The sequence below is a fragment of the Octopus sinensis genome, linkage group LG29 (assembly GCF_006345805.1).
Source record: "Octopus sinensis linkage group LG29, ASM634580v1, whole genome shotgun sequence".
NCBI classification, from domain to species: Eukaryota; Metazoa; Mollusca; class Cephalopoda; order Octopoda; family Octopodidae; genus Octopus; species Octopus sinensis.
The window spans coordinates 11,488,634-11,501,901 of record NC_043025.1 but is presented as its reverse complement, the minus strand read 5'-3'; the positions used below and the strand labels follow the sequence as shown (position 1 = coordinate 11,501,901).

Here is a 13,268-nt window from a genome sequence, read left to right as displayed (position 1 = left end):
TAGTAAAGAAATAGGAACTTAATTTATCGACCCTGAAAGGCTGAAAGGCAAAGTCGACCTTGGCGGAATTTGAACTCAGAACATAACGGCTGATGAAATACCGCTAAGAGTTTTACCAGGCGTGCTAACGTTTCTGCCAGTTTGCCGCCTTGTATGGCACCAATGTTCTATAGACTCATAATTGCTGTGGTTTGGGGTTTTGTCTACATGTTTTTTTTTTTTTTTTTACTGTACCTAAAGTACCCCTTATTCTAAAAATTGGTAAGGTAGTGAGCTGGCATGGCAGAATCGTTAGCATCATCATCATCATCATCATCATTTAGCGTCCGCTTTCCATGCTGGCATGGGTTGGACGGTGCAACTGGGGTCTGGGAAGCCAGAAGGCTGCACCAGGCCCAGTCTGATCTGGCAATGTTTCTACGGCTGGATGCCCTTCCTAACGCCAGCATGCTGAGGGTAAATACTTAGTGGCATTTTGTTCAGAGTTCAGATTCCACTGGGATCAAGTTTGTCTTTCCTCCTTCCTGGGACGATAAAATATCAGTTAAGCTCTGAGATCAATGTCATTGATTTACCCCAGCACCACCACCAAATTACTGGCTTTGTGCCAAAATATGAAATCGTCATCATTGTTGTCGCTTCACTGGCACGTGTAAAAAGATTCGAGCGGGGTCATTGCCAGGACCGCCTGACTGGCCCCCGTGCCGGTGGCACATAAAAGCACCCACTACACTCTCGGATGGGTTGGCATTAGGAAGGGCATCCAGCTGTAGAAACTCTGTCAAATCAAGACTGGATCCTGGTGCAGCCATCTGGTTCGCCAGCCCTCAGTCAAAATCGTCCAACCCATGCTAGCATGGAAAGTGGATGTTAAACGATGACGATGATGATTGCTGTAGCAAATAGTTGTTGTTGTGGCTAAACATAGAGGGGACAAACAAGTACAGACAAGGGGATTAAGTCGATTACATCGACCCCAGTGTGTAACTGGTACTTAATCTATTAAAGGCGCCGAGCTGGCAGAATTGTTAGCACGCCGGGTGAAATACTTTGCGGTATTTCGTCTGCCGTTACGTTCTCATCCTTTCGGGGTCGATAAATTAAGTACCAGTTACGCACTGGGGTTGATGTAATCGACTTAATCTGTGTGTCTGTCCTTGTTTGTCCCCTCTGTGTTTAGCCCCTTGTGGGTAGTAAAGAAATAGAAATAGGTATTTCGTCTGCCGTTACGTTCTGAGTTCAAATTCCACCGAGGTTGACTTTGCCTTTCATCCTTTCGGGGTCGATAAATTAAGTACCAGTTACGCACTGGGGTCGATGTAATCGACTTAGTCCAACCCATGCTAGCATGGAAAGCGGATGTTAAACGATGATGATGATGATGATGATTGCTGTAGCAAATAGTTGTTGTTGTGGTGACAGGGTGGTGTTGATAGTGGGGGGGGGGTATATAAAAAAAAATGACATTGTTGTAGAAAATGCATTTTGTATTCTATTTCCATTACGTCAGTTTTTAAAAAATTTTATTTAAGTTTCTTTTTTTTTTTTTCAAATTCACTCAAATTTGGAAAATTCAGCATTCCTTTTCTCAAAACCCAGTAAAACTTGTCATGGGAATTCAATAGTTTTCACACCTCTGCAAACAAAAAGCTTGGCTTTTTGAGATCGCATTTGAAAACATTATTATTATTATTATTATTATCAATGATATACTCTCTCTCTATTACTTGTTTCAGTCATTTGACTGCGGCCATGCTGGAGCACCGCCTTTAGTCGAGCAAATCAACCCCGGGACTTATTCTTTGTAAGCCCAGTACTTATTCTATCGGTCTCTTTTGCCGAACCGCTAAGTGACGGGGACGTAAACACACCAGCATCGGTTGTCAAGCGATGTTGCAGGGACAAACACAGACACACAAACATATGCACACACATACATATATATATATATACATATATACGACAGGCTTCTTTCAGTTTCCGTCTACCAACTCCACTCACAAGGCATTGGTCGGCCCGAGGCTATAGCAGAAGACACTTGCCCAAGATGCCACGCAGTGGGACTGAACCCGGAACCATGTGGTTGGTAGGCAAGCTACTTACCACACAGCCACTCCTGCGCATATATATAATTATGTTAACTTTTGGTTTTTTACGCATGTGGTATGTGTAACACTTGTAAGTAAGAAGTAAGAAGAAGAAGATGAAGGGAGAGGTACAGCGAAAAAGAGATAAAAGGTGTTCATCAGAGGAGGTGCAATTGGAGTGGCAAAGCAGGAGAGAGGAAGTGAGAAAGAGAGAGAGAGTGAGTGGTGACTTAAAGGAAGGTGGCATTCTTATATATATACATATATATGTATATATATACATACATAAATATATATATACATATGTATACTTATATATATGTATATATACATACATAAATATATATATATATATATATATATTTATGTATGTATATATACATATATATAAGTATACATATGTATATATATATATATACAGATATACATTTGTATATATACATACATATGTGTGTGTATATATGTATATAATGTATATGTGTGGAGGCGCAATGGACCAGTGGTTAGGGCAGCGGACTCGCGGTCAGAGGATCGTGGTTTCGATTCCCAGACCGGGCGTTGTGAGTGTTTATTGAGCGAAAACACCTAAAGCTCCACGAGGCTCCGGCAGGGGATGGTGGTGATCCCTGCTGTACTCTTTCACCACAACTTTCTCTCACTCTTACTTCCTGTTTCTGTTGTACCTGTATTTCAAAGGGGCCGGCCTTGTCACTCTCTGTGTCACGCTGAATATCCCCGAGAACTACGTTAAGGGTACACATGTCTGTGGAGTGCTCAGCCACTTACATGTTAATTTCACGAGCAGGCTGTTCCGTTGATTCGGATCAACCAGAACCCTCGTCGTTGTAACCGACAGAGTGCTTCCAATCCCCAATGTGTATGTATATATATATATGTGTGTGTATGTATATGTGTGTGTATATATGTATATGTGTATGTATATGTCTGTGTGTGTATATATATGTGTATATATGTATATGTGTATGTATATATATATACATATGTATATGTGTGTATGTGTGTATATATATATATATATACATGTATATATGTGTGTATATGTATGTGTGTTTGTATATATATATATATATATATATACATATGTGTGTATATATATATGTGTGTGTGTGTGTTCGTATGTGTATATATATATATATATATATATATATATATATATGCACATACATACACACATGTATAAACAGAATATAGAACTCAGTGTGGCCCCTGGGCTTGCCAGTTCCTGTCGAGCTGTCCAAGAAAAAAAGTCTATCTTTATTTCTTCTTTTGCTGGTGTCTCAAATTTAGGTTAAATCAGTGTTTCTCGATGCGACAGTCGGACAAGTCGTTTTTGAGAAAATTTGGTTTAAATTTTTGACAACTCAGCACCGTCCATTTCATCTCTCTGTCTCTCTCTTTCTCCCTCTTCCCCCCTTCTATTTCTCTCTACTAAAATGATCTGCTCTAAAAGCATTAACCTTCTCTTCCTTCTGTTTCTCCTCCACTTCCTCCTCCTACACCCCACCTCAGGGCAAGATCATTTATTCCGGTTTGTGGCCGCCAGTTTTCTTTTCACTCAAATATTTTCCAAAGTGGAGCCAGTGGCACATAAAAACCCCCCAGCAACATTCTGTAAAGTGGATTAGTATTAAGAAGGGCATCCAGCTGTTGCCAGCTGGCTTGGCTGGCTTCCATGCCGGTGGCACGTTAAAAGCTCCAACCGATCATGGCCGATGCCAGACCCCCTAGCACCTGTGCAGGTGGCACGTAAAAAGCTCCAACCGTTTGCCAGACCCCCTGGCACCTGTGCAGGTGGCACGTAAAAAGCACCCACTACACTTGCGGAGTGGTTGGCGTTAGGAAGGGCATCCAGCCGTAGAAACTTTGCCAGATCAGACTGGAGCCTGGTGCAGCCCCTGGCTTCTCAGACCCCAGTCGAACTGTCCAACCTGTGCTAGCGCGGAAAACGGACGTTAAACGATGATGATGATGATCCAGCTGTAAGAGCCACATAGAACCAGAGAGCAGAGCTTGGTGCAGCCTTCTCATTTGTCAACTCTTGTGCATGACGGCATGGAAAATTGACATTAAACATTGGTGGTGTGTTTGACGTACTTAAACATGCCTCAAGTTCTTCAACCGCGACGGCACACCTATATATATATCATGTGATCACGTGACCGACCAGACCATCAGATGTTGTTACACATCGCTGGTCACAATGCGCCTCGCATTGTTTTAGCCTTCAAATGACGCCACCCCTCTGGCTAAGCGAGCAGGCCAACAGAAGAAAGAGTGGGAGAAAGAGTGGTGAAAGAGTACAGCAGGGATCACCACCAGCCCCTGCCAGAGCCTCGTGGAACTTTTAGGTGTTTTCACTCAATAAACACTCACAACGCCTGGTCTGAGAATCGAAACCGCGATCCTACGACTGCGAGTCTGCTGCCCTAACCACTGGGCCATTGCGCCTCCACACACACACACACACACACACACACCACACACACATATATATATATATATATATCATCATTTAATGTCCATTTTCCATGCTGGCATGGGCTTGACAGCTTGGCAAGACAGGGGCTACACCAGATTCCATAGCAGTTGGTATTAGGAAGGGCATCCAGACATAAGAACCCTGAACCCTGCCAAAACTGACTCAGTAGCTTGGGGTAGCCTTCTACCTGGCTGGCTCCTTTCCATGAAAGGTGGATGTTAAACAATGATGGTTATATATATATATGTATACATATATATATATAACCAGGAAGGTTTACGAAAATAAACAAAAGACGAAGGCAGGTGGAGTACAAACAAACAATGTATTGGTATGGCGCTCAGGAATAGAAGTAAAACAAGTCTTTTACACACACACACACACACACACATATATGTATTCCACCTGCCTTCGTCTTTTGTCTATTTTCATAAAGCTTCCCGTTTTATATATATATATATATATATATATATATATATATACACACACACACACACACACACACACACACACACACACACACACACACACACACACACACACAGGGTGTGATGGGTAAATTTTCGCTGTTTTATATTTTTTATTTTTCGCATGCCTATTGTTTCTTTTTGATTTTGCCAACTACACAGTATAGTAGGGTCAGATGGGCACCGTCTGTGAGAAAAACAGCACCAAGATGCAATTCACTCTGCCAGAAATTTGGGGACGACATGCCGTACTGCTTGGCGTTCACACTAGAAGCTTCAACATTTCAGTGTTTGGGTGTCGGTCTGAGGACATGTACCGAGAGTGATAAAAATCAAACATCCAGTCAGCATCATGATGTTTGGAGTGGTCACTAGTGATGGCGACGTTATGCCTCCATTCATCTTCCCACACAGCCTCAGACTCAACGTGGAGGCCTACATCAAGTGCCTTGGCTGCCGGAAGACCCTATATCTGGCAACAGAACTCCGCACCATGGCACACAAGCAGAAGCACCCGGTCTCTGCGACCACACTACCCCTGACATCTGGTCACCTAACTCCCCAGACTGCACCCCACTTGATTATTATGTGTGGGGCACAGTTGAGTGAGAGACCAACAAATCCCCTTGTAATACCAAGGATGAACTGAAGGCAAGGATTATGGCAGCTTTCACCAACTTAAACAAGGAGACCGTCCAGAAGAGTTGCAGGAGATTCCGAAGTCGTCTGGAGGCCATTGTTGAAGACAATGGCGATTTTATTGAATAGATTTACTCTTTAGTATTTCGGGAGATTTTGGTAAAATGAGTGGTCAGTGTTTTCATTTCTGCATAATTTAGACAACAGTTTACTCACTGCACCCTGTATGTATGTATGTATGTGTGTGTGTATATATATATATATATATAGACATACACACACACACATATACACGCATGCACATATATACATATATATATACATACACACATATATACATATACACACACACATATATACACATACACACACACATATTCACACATACATATATATATATATATATATATATATATATATATACACACCACACACATACACATATATATACACACACAAACACATATATACATACACACACACCACACATACATATATAGACATACACACACATATTTACACATACACATATATACACATACACACGCACATATACACATACACACACATATATATATACACACACAAACACATATATATATATACATACATACACACCACACACATACATATACACACACACACACACACACAATATACATAGACATTGTGTATGTAAGTGGTGGTGGTAGTGTGGATAATAATGGCAACATTAATGGTGATTCTGTGTTTTTTGTCCCTCCCTTTCCCAACTCCTGTTTCTATGGTTTTTACTCATTTTCAACCTTGGTTCTGTTGTTTCCAGCTGCAAATGTCCGAAGTTCTTGTGTCCACAAGAGCAATGTTCGACAAGATTGCCGGGACTGATGTAGACATCCTACTACGAAGCTTCAGTCAGAAGGATCTTCGGAGATCCCTTAAAGGAATGGGGATTCCGATGAGTCGAGACGAGACCAAGAAATGGTTCACCTTCTTGGACAGTGGTCAAGATGGGTATGTAATTAAAAGTGTATGTCTATAAGTTTCTGTTTGTGAGTGTGTATATGTATATACACTTTACTCTTTTCTCTTTTACTTGTTTCAGTCATTTGACTGCGGCCATGCTGGAGCACTGCCTTTAGTCGAGCAAATCAACCCCGGGACTTATTCTTTGTAAACCTAGTACTTATTCTATCGGTCTCTTTTTGCCGAACCGCTAAGTGACGGGGACGTAAACACACCAGCATCGGTTGTCAAGCAATGCTAGGGTGACAAACACAGACACACAAACACACACACACATAATATATATATATATATATATATATACATACATACGAAGGGCTTCTTTCAGTTTCCGTCTACCAAATCCACTCAGAAGGCTTTGGTCGGCCCAAGGCTATAGTAGAAGACATTTGCCCAAGATGCCACGCAGTGGGACTGAACCCAGAACCATGTAGTTCATAAGCAAGCCACTTACCACACAGCCACTCCTGCGCCTATGTATGTATTCTTTACTCTTTTACTTGTTTCAGTCATTTGACTGTGGCCATGCTGGAGCACTGCCTTTAGTCGAGCAAATCGACCCCAGGACTTATTCTTTGTAAGCCCAGTACTTATTCTATCGGTCTCTTTTGCCAAACCGCTAAGTTACGGGGACATAAACACACCAGCATCGGTTGTCAAGCGATGTTGGAGGGACAGACAGACACAAAAACATACACACACACACACATCATCATCGTTTAACGCCCGCTTTCCATGCTAGCATGGGTTGGACGATTTGACTGAGGTCTGGCAAACCAGATGGCTGCTCCAGGCTCCAATCTTGATCTGGCAGAGTTTCTACATCTGGATGCCCTTCCTAACGTCAACCACTCTGAGAATGTAGTGGGTGCTTTTTACGTGCCACCTGCATGGGGGCCAATCAGGCAGTGCCGGCAACAGCCACGCTCAAATGGTGCTTTTTATGCGCCACCTGCACAGGAGCCAGTCCAGTCCAGTGGCATTTGCAACGACCTTGCTCGAATGGTTTTACAAGTGCCAGTAAGGTGACGCAGGTAGGTAACGATCACACTCGAATGGTGTTTTTTACGTGCCATCGGCATGGAGGCCAGCTTGTTGCTCTGGCAACGATCACACTCGTATGGTACTCTTAGCGCTCCACATACATATATACGACGGGCTTCTTTCAGTTTCCGTCTACCAAATCCACTCACAAGGCTTTGATCGGCCCGAGGCTATAGTAAAAGACACTTGCCCAAGATGCCACGCAGTGGGACTGAACCCGGAACCATGTGGTTGGTAAGCAAGCTACGTTACCACACAGCCACTCCTACACCTAAAAAAACACATTTTTTTTTGTATTTCATATATTTAATCCACTTTATATATTGACCTGTCCAACTTGATTATCTTTACATTTAATCCTCTACTCACTCAAGTTTAAATCCCTTGAGCTCTTCTAAGTGTTTTCTCTATGGAGAATATCAGATCCTTATCTATGAACTACATATTAGGTTGGTGCTTAATTACTGTGGGTTGTTTTCAACAAATTTTATTCAACAAAAACAATAACATGTAACAAAATCTTCTTTAAATGATTATTCTGGAGCATATTCACCATCTACCTCAATTACTGCTTAGCATTTTGCTTAAATTTTGTATTGAATAAAATTTATTGAAAAAAAAGCCACAATAATTATGCACCAACCTAATATATATATATATATATATATATATATAATAATAATAATATTGGGGAGTATAACTCCAAACTTACAGGGAAAAATTCAATTTAGTATTAAATCAAATTTCACAATATAAATATATACGAGGGGCGTTCAATAAGTAATGCCCCTGACCCACTTCCCATAGCAGTAGAGCAACGAAACTTGGCACAGTTATTGGTCTTTTTCTACATAGGAACCACCCAGTTTACGCATTTCTCCCATCGTTTGATGCAGCTCTGAAGACCGTTTTTGTAGAAGACCCCAGCTTGGTCCTCCAGCCACGACGTAACTTCAGAAATCAAGACTGCATCATCTCGGAAACGCTTTCCTTTCAAAAACAACTTCATGGCTGGGAAGAGGTGAAAATCAGAGGGTGCAAGGTCAGGAGAGTAGGGGGATAGGGGAGGAGTTCATAGCCGCACACCTGTGCTTCTGATCTGGTGACACGCGAGTTGTGGACCGGAGCGTTGTCCTGCAGCAGGAGGATGCCTTTGCTGATCTTGCCCCGCCTCTTGATTTTGATAGCTTCTCTTAATTTCCTCAAAAGTGAAGCATAATAGGCTCCTGTAATTGTGGTACCCTTTGCCAGGAAATCTGTCATCACTACTCCGTCCTGATCCCAGAAGACTGTGAGCATGACCTTGCCAGCGGAGAGCTGCACCCTTGCCTTCTTTGGAGGAGGTGAGTCACGGTACTTCCACTGCATTGACTGGGCTTTGGTCTCTGAATCATAGTGATGGACCCAGGTTTCATCCTGTGTAATCAGTTTTTTGAAAAATTTTGACTCATCTTCTTGGCACATCTCCAAATTCATCCTCGAGCAATCGACACGTTCTTGCTTCTGGAAAGGTATGAGCAACCTGGGAATCCATCTGGCAGACACCTTTTGCATATGCAAATGGTCATGAATGATAGTTTCCACAGACCCGGTACTAATCTTGACCTCGACATAAACCAAATCATAAAGAAAATTTTTTTATTTATTTATTTTTATATTTTATTTTTTTATTTATGATTTGGTTTATGTCTATCATTGAATTACATAATAGTGGTTTTTCTCTAATTTATATATGTATATATATAATGTGTGTGTGTTTGTGTGTGTCCCTAATTATAATTATACTCATAATTTAAAAAACGACCAATGCCTTGTGAGTGGATTTGGTAGACGGAAACTGAAAGAAGCCTGTCGTATATATGTATATGTGTGTGTTTGTGTGTCTGTGTTTGTCCCCCTAGCATTGCTTGACAACCGATGCTGGTGTGTTTATGTCCCCGTCACTTAGCGGTTCGGCAAAATGAGACCGATAGAATAAGTACTGAGCTTACAAAGAATAAGTCCCGGCGTCGATTTGCTCGACTAAAAGGCGGTGCTCCAGCATGGCCGCAGTCAAATGACTGAAACAAGTAAAAGAGTATATATACACACACACACACACATGTGCAGTCATGGCTGCATGGTAAGAAGTTTTCTTCTCAACCACATGATTCCAGGTTCAGTCCCAGTGCATGACACCATTAGCAAGTGTCTACTATTGCAGTCTCAGACCACCCAAGGCATTGTGAGTGGGTTTGGTTGAGAGAAACTGTAAGAAGCCTGTCGTATGTGTGTGTCTGTCAGTGTGTCCCACCTTTGCATGACAACAAATGCTGGTGTGTTTACGTCCTTGTAACTTAGCAGTTTTGCATAAGACACAATCGGAGTAAGTACCAGAGTACCAGGCTTTAAAAAAAACAAAACAAGTACTGGACTTGATTCAGTTTGAATGTAAACCGGGTGGAATACTTTGGCTAGATTAACCCTTTAGTGTTTAAACCAGCCATATCAGGCCAAAATTGTCTTCCCAGCCAGCTCTGACCTCTCACACTTACCCTACAAAGTCATTCTAAATGTAAACAGGGACCTCATCAAAATCTCAGAGTTACAAGATGCTGTACAATTAATTTAAAATTAGGGCATGGCTGTGTGGTTAGGGAGCTTGCTTCCTAGCTACATGGTTTCGGGTTCAGTCCCACTGCGTGACACTTTGGGTAGGTGTCTTCCACTATAGCCCCGAGCCGACCGGAGCTTTGTGATTGAATTCGGTAGGTGGGAGTTACTGCCGTGTGTGTATGTGTGCGTATAGCTGCTCAGTGCCTCTCCGAAAGAGAGAGAGAGGGAATGTGATTAAACAGGCTTTACATTTGACAGAGTGATCTGAATGCTAAGGGTTAAATACGACCAGCTTGAATGTTAAATATTTAAAGTAACTGCCCCTTTGTCTGTCTCTCTGACACATTAAAGATCTCTCTCTTTCTCACACACGCATTCTTTTTCTCTCTCCCAACAGAGAGGTGGATCTTCTGGACTGGGACAACCTCCTGGAAGTCAGTATGAGTCTACACAAAGTCTTCAACAGAGTCAACGTTAAGGTAAGATAAACAGTTGTTTTTGATGTTGCTGTTGTTGAGTTTTGATAGCTGCAGCTGTTTGTTTGTTTGTTCCTTCTCGAGCCACACCTGGCTCATAAGGGCCGGTTTCCCATTTCCTTGGCGTATAGGTTCCCCCACCTGGACGGGACGTCGGTCTGTCGCAGGTGAGCTGCAAGATGCAAGAGAGAAAATTGGTGAAAGAGTCAGCAGAAGTTCGCCATTGCCTTCTGCCGGAGCCGCATGGAGCTTAGGTGTTTTCGCTCATAAACACACACATCGCCCGGTCTGAGATTCGAGCCTGCGCTCCCTCGACCGCAAGTCCGCTGCTCTAACCACTAGGCCATGTGCCTTCACAATGTTCCTTCTTGAGCCATGCCAGGCTCATAAAGGCTGGTTTCCCGGTTTCCTTGGCGTATAGGTTCCCCACCTGGACGGGACGCCGGTCCGTCGCAGGTGAGCTGCAAGATGCAGGAGGAAAGAGTGAGAGAAAATTGTGGTGAAAAAGTCAGCAGAAGTTCACCATGACCTTCTGCCAGAGCCGCATGGAGCTTAGGTGTTTTCGCTCATAAACACACACATCGCCCGGTCTGAGATTCGAACCTGCGATCCTTCGACCGCTGCTCTAACCACTAGGCCATGTGCCTCCACAAGTTGCAGCTGTCAATGCTGCTGGTTCTAGCATAGATGGTTATTGTAATACAACATTACCTCAGCTGCATACACTAGTTATATATATATATATTATATATATATATATATATTATATAATATATATATATATATATATATCACCGTGACCGACCAGGCTATCAGATGTTGCTACACATCGCTGGTCACAATGCACTTCGCATTGTTTTAGCCTTCGGATGACGCCACCCCGCTGGTTAAGCGAGCAGGCCAACAGAAGAAAGAGTGGTGTGAAAGAGTACAGTAGGGATCGCCACCACCCCTTGCCGGAGCCTCGTGGAGCTTTTAAGTGTTTTCGCTCAATAAACACTCACAACGCCCGGTCTGGGAATCGAAACCGTGATCCTACGACCACGAGTCCGCTGCCCTAACCACTGGGCTATTGTGCCCCCCCCTCTCTCTCTCTCTGTATATATTTATATATATATATTGTGTGTGTGTATGTATATATATATATTGTGTGTGTGTATGTATATATATATTGTGTGTGTATGTATATATTGTGTTGTGTGTATGTATATATATTGTGGTGTGTATGTATATATATATTGTGTGTGTGTATGTATATATATATTGTGTGTGTGTATGTATATATATATTGTGTGTGTGTATGTATATATATATTGTGTGTGTGTATGTATATATATATTGTGTGTGTGTATGTATATATATATTGTGTGTGTGTATGTATTATATTTGTGTGTGTGGTAGTAGATATATATTTGTTGTGTGTGTATGTATATATATATTGTGTGTGTGTATGTATATATATATTGTGTATGTGTATGTATATATATATATTTTCATAGCATTTTCCAATGGCCGGATAACTGAAGAGATGGTGGTGTGGATTTCCACCCCGACATCTGAAACTCAGAGTTTTATCTTGGCTACCGAATAATTGTCACATATTATTTTACAGATAAATTCCTCTATTTCCATAATATTGAGGTCTTTTTCTTTCTTTTGTTGTCTTACCATTTCTATCAATATATACATATATATATATTGCCCATACAGGGCTAAACACAGAGGGGACAAACAAGGACAGACATAGGTATTAAGTCGATTACATCGACCCCAGTGTGTAACTGGTACTTATTTAATCGACCCCGAAAGGATGAAAGGCAAAGTCGACCTCGGCGGAATTTGAACTCAGAACATAGCAGCAGACGAAATACCACGAAGCATTTCGCCCGGCGTACAAACGTTTCTGCCAGCTCACCGCCTTTTTCTTGCCGTACAGCCATACCTTTGCATATGGATGGAAGCACTCCGTCGGTTACGACGACGAGGGTTCTGGTTGATCCGAATCAATGGAACGGCCTGCTCGTGAAATTAACGTGTAAGTGGCTGAGCACTCCACAGACACATATACCTTTAACGTAGTTCTCGGGGATATTCAGCGTGACACAGAGAGTGACAAGGTCGGCCCTTTGAAATACAGGTACAACAGAAACAGGAAGTAAGAGTGGAGAGAAAGTTGTGGTGAAAGAGTAAGCAGGGATCACACCATCCCCTGCCGGAGCCTCGTGGAGCTTTAGGTGTTTTCGCTCAATAAACACTCACAACGCCCGGTCTGGGAATCGAAACCGCGATCCTATGACCGCGAGTCCACTGCCCTAACCACTGGGCCATTGCGCCTCTCCAAGGCGAATACAGGTCTGTGTACCCTTAACGTAGTTCTCGGGGATATTCAGCGTGACACAGAGAGTGACAAGGCCGGCCCTTTGAAATACAGGTACAACAGAAACAGGAAGTAAGA

At 42.4% G+C, this 13,268-nt stretch overlaps 1 protein-coding gene across 2 annotated transcripts in view; it reads left to right on the top strand.

The window, feature by feature from the left end:
* The window catches only part of LOC115226133 (proline dehydrogenase 1, mitochondrial-like), a 49,697-nt gene that overhangs the window by 19,096 nt on the left and 17,333 nt on the right, over window positions 1-13,268 (top strand). For both annotated transcript variants that reach the window (XM_029797122.2, XM_036514865.1), the window contains exons 5-6: window positions 6,499-6,686; window positions 10,735-10,816. In XM_029797122.2, coding sequence (XP_029652982.1) covers window positions 6,499-6,686; window positions 10,735-10,816 — 270 coding nt within the window. The remainder of the gene's footprint in view (window positions 1-6,498; window positions 6,687-10,734; window positions 10,817-13,268) is intronic.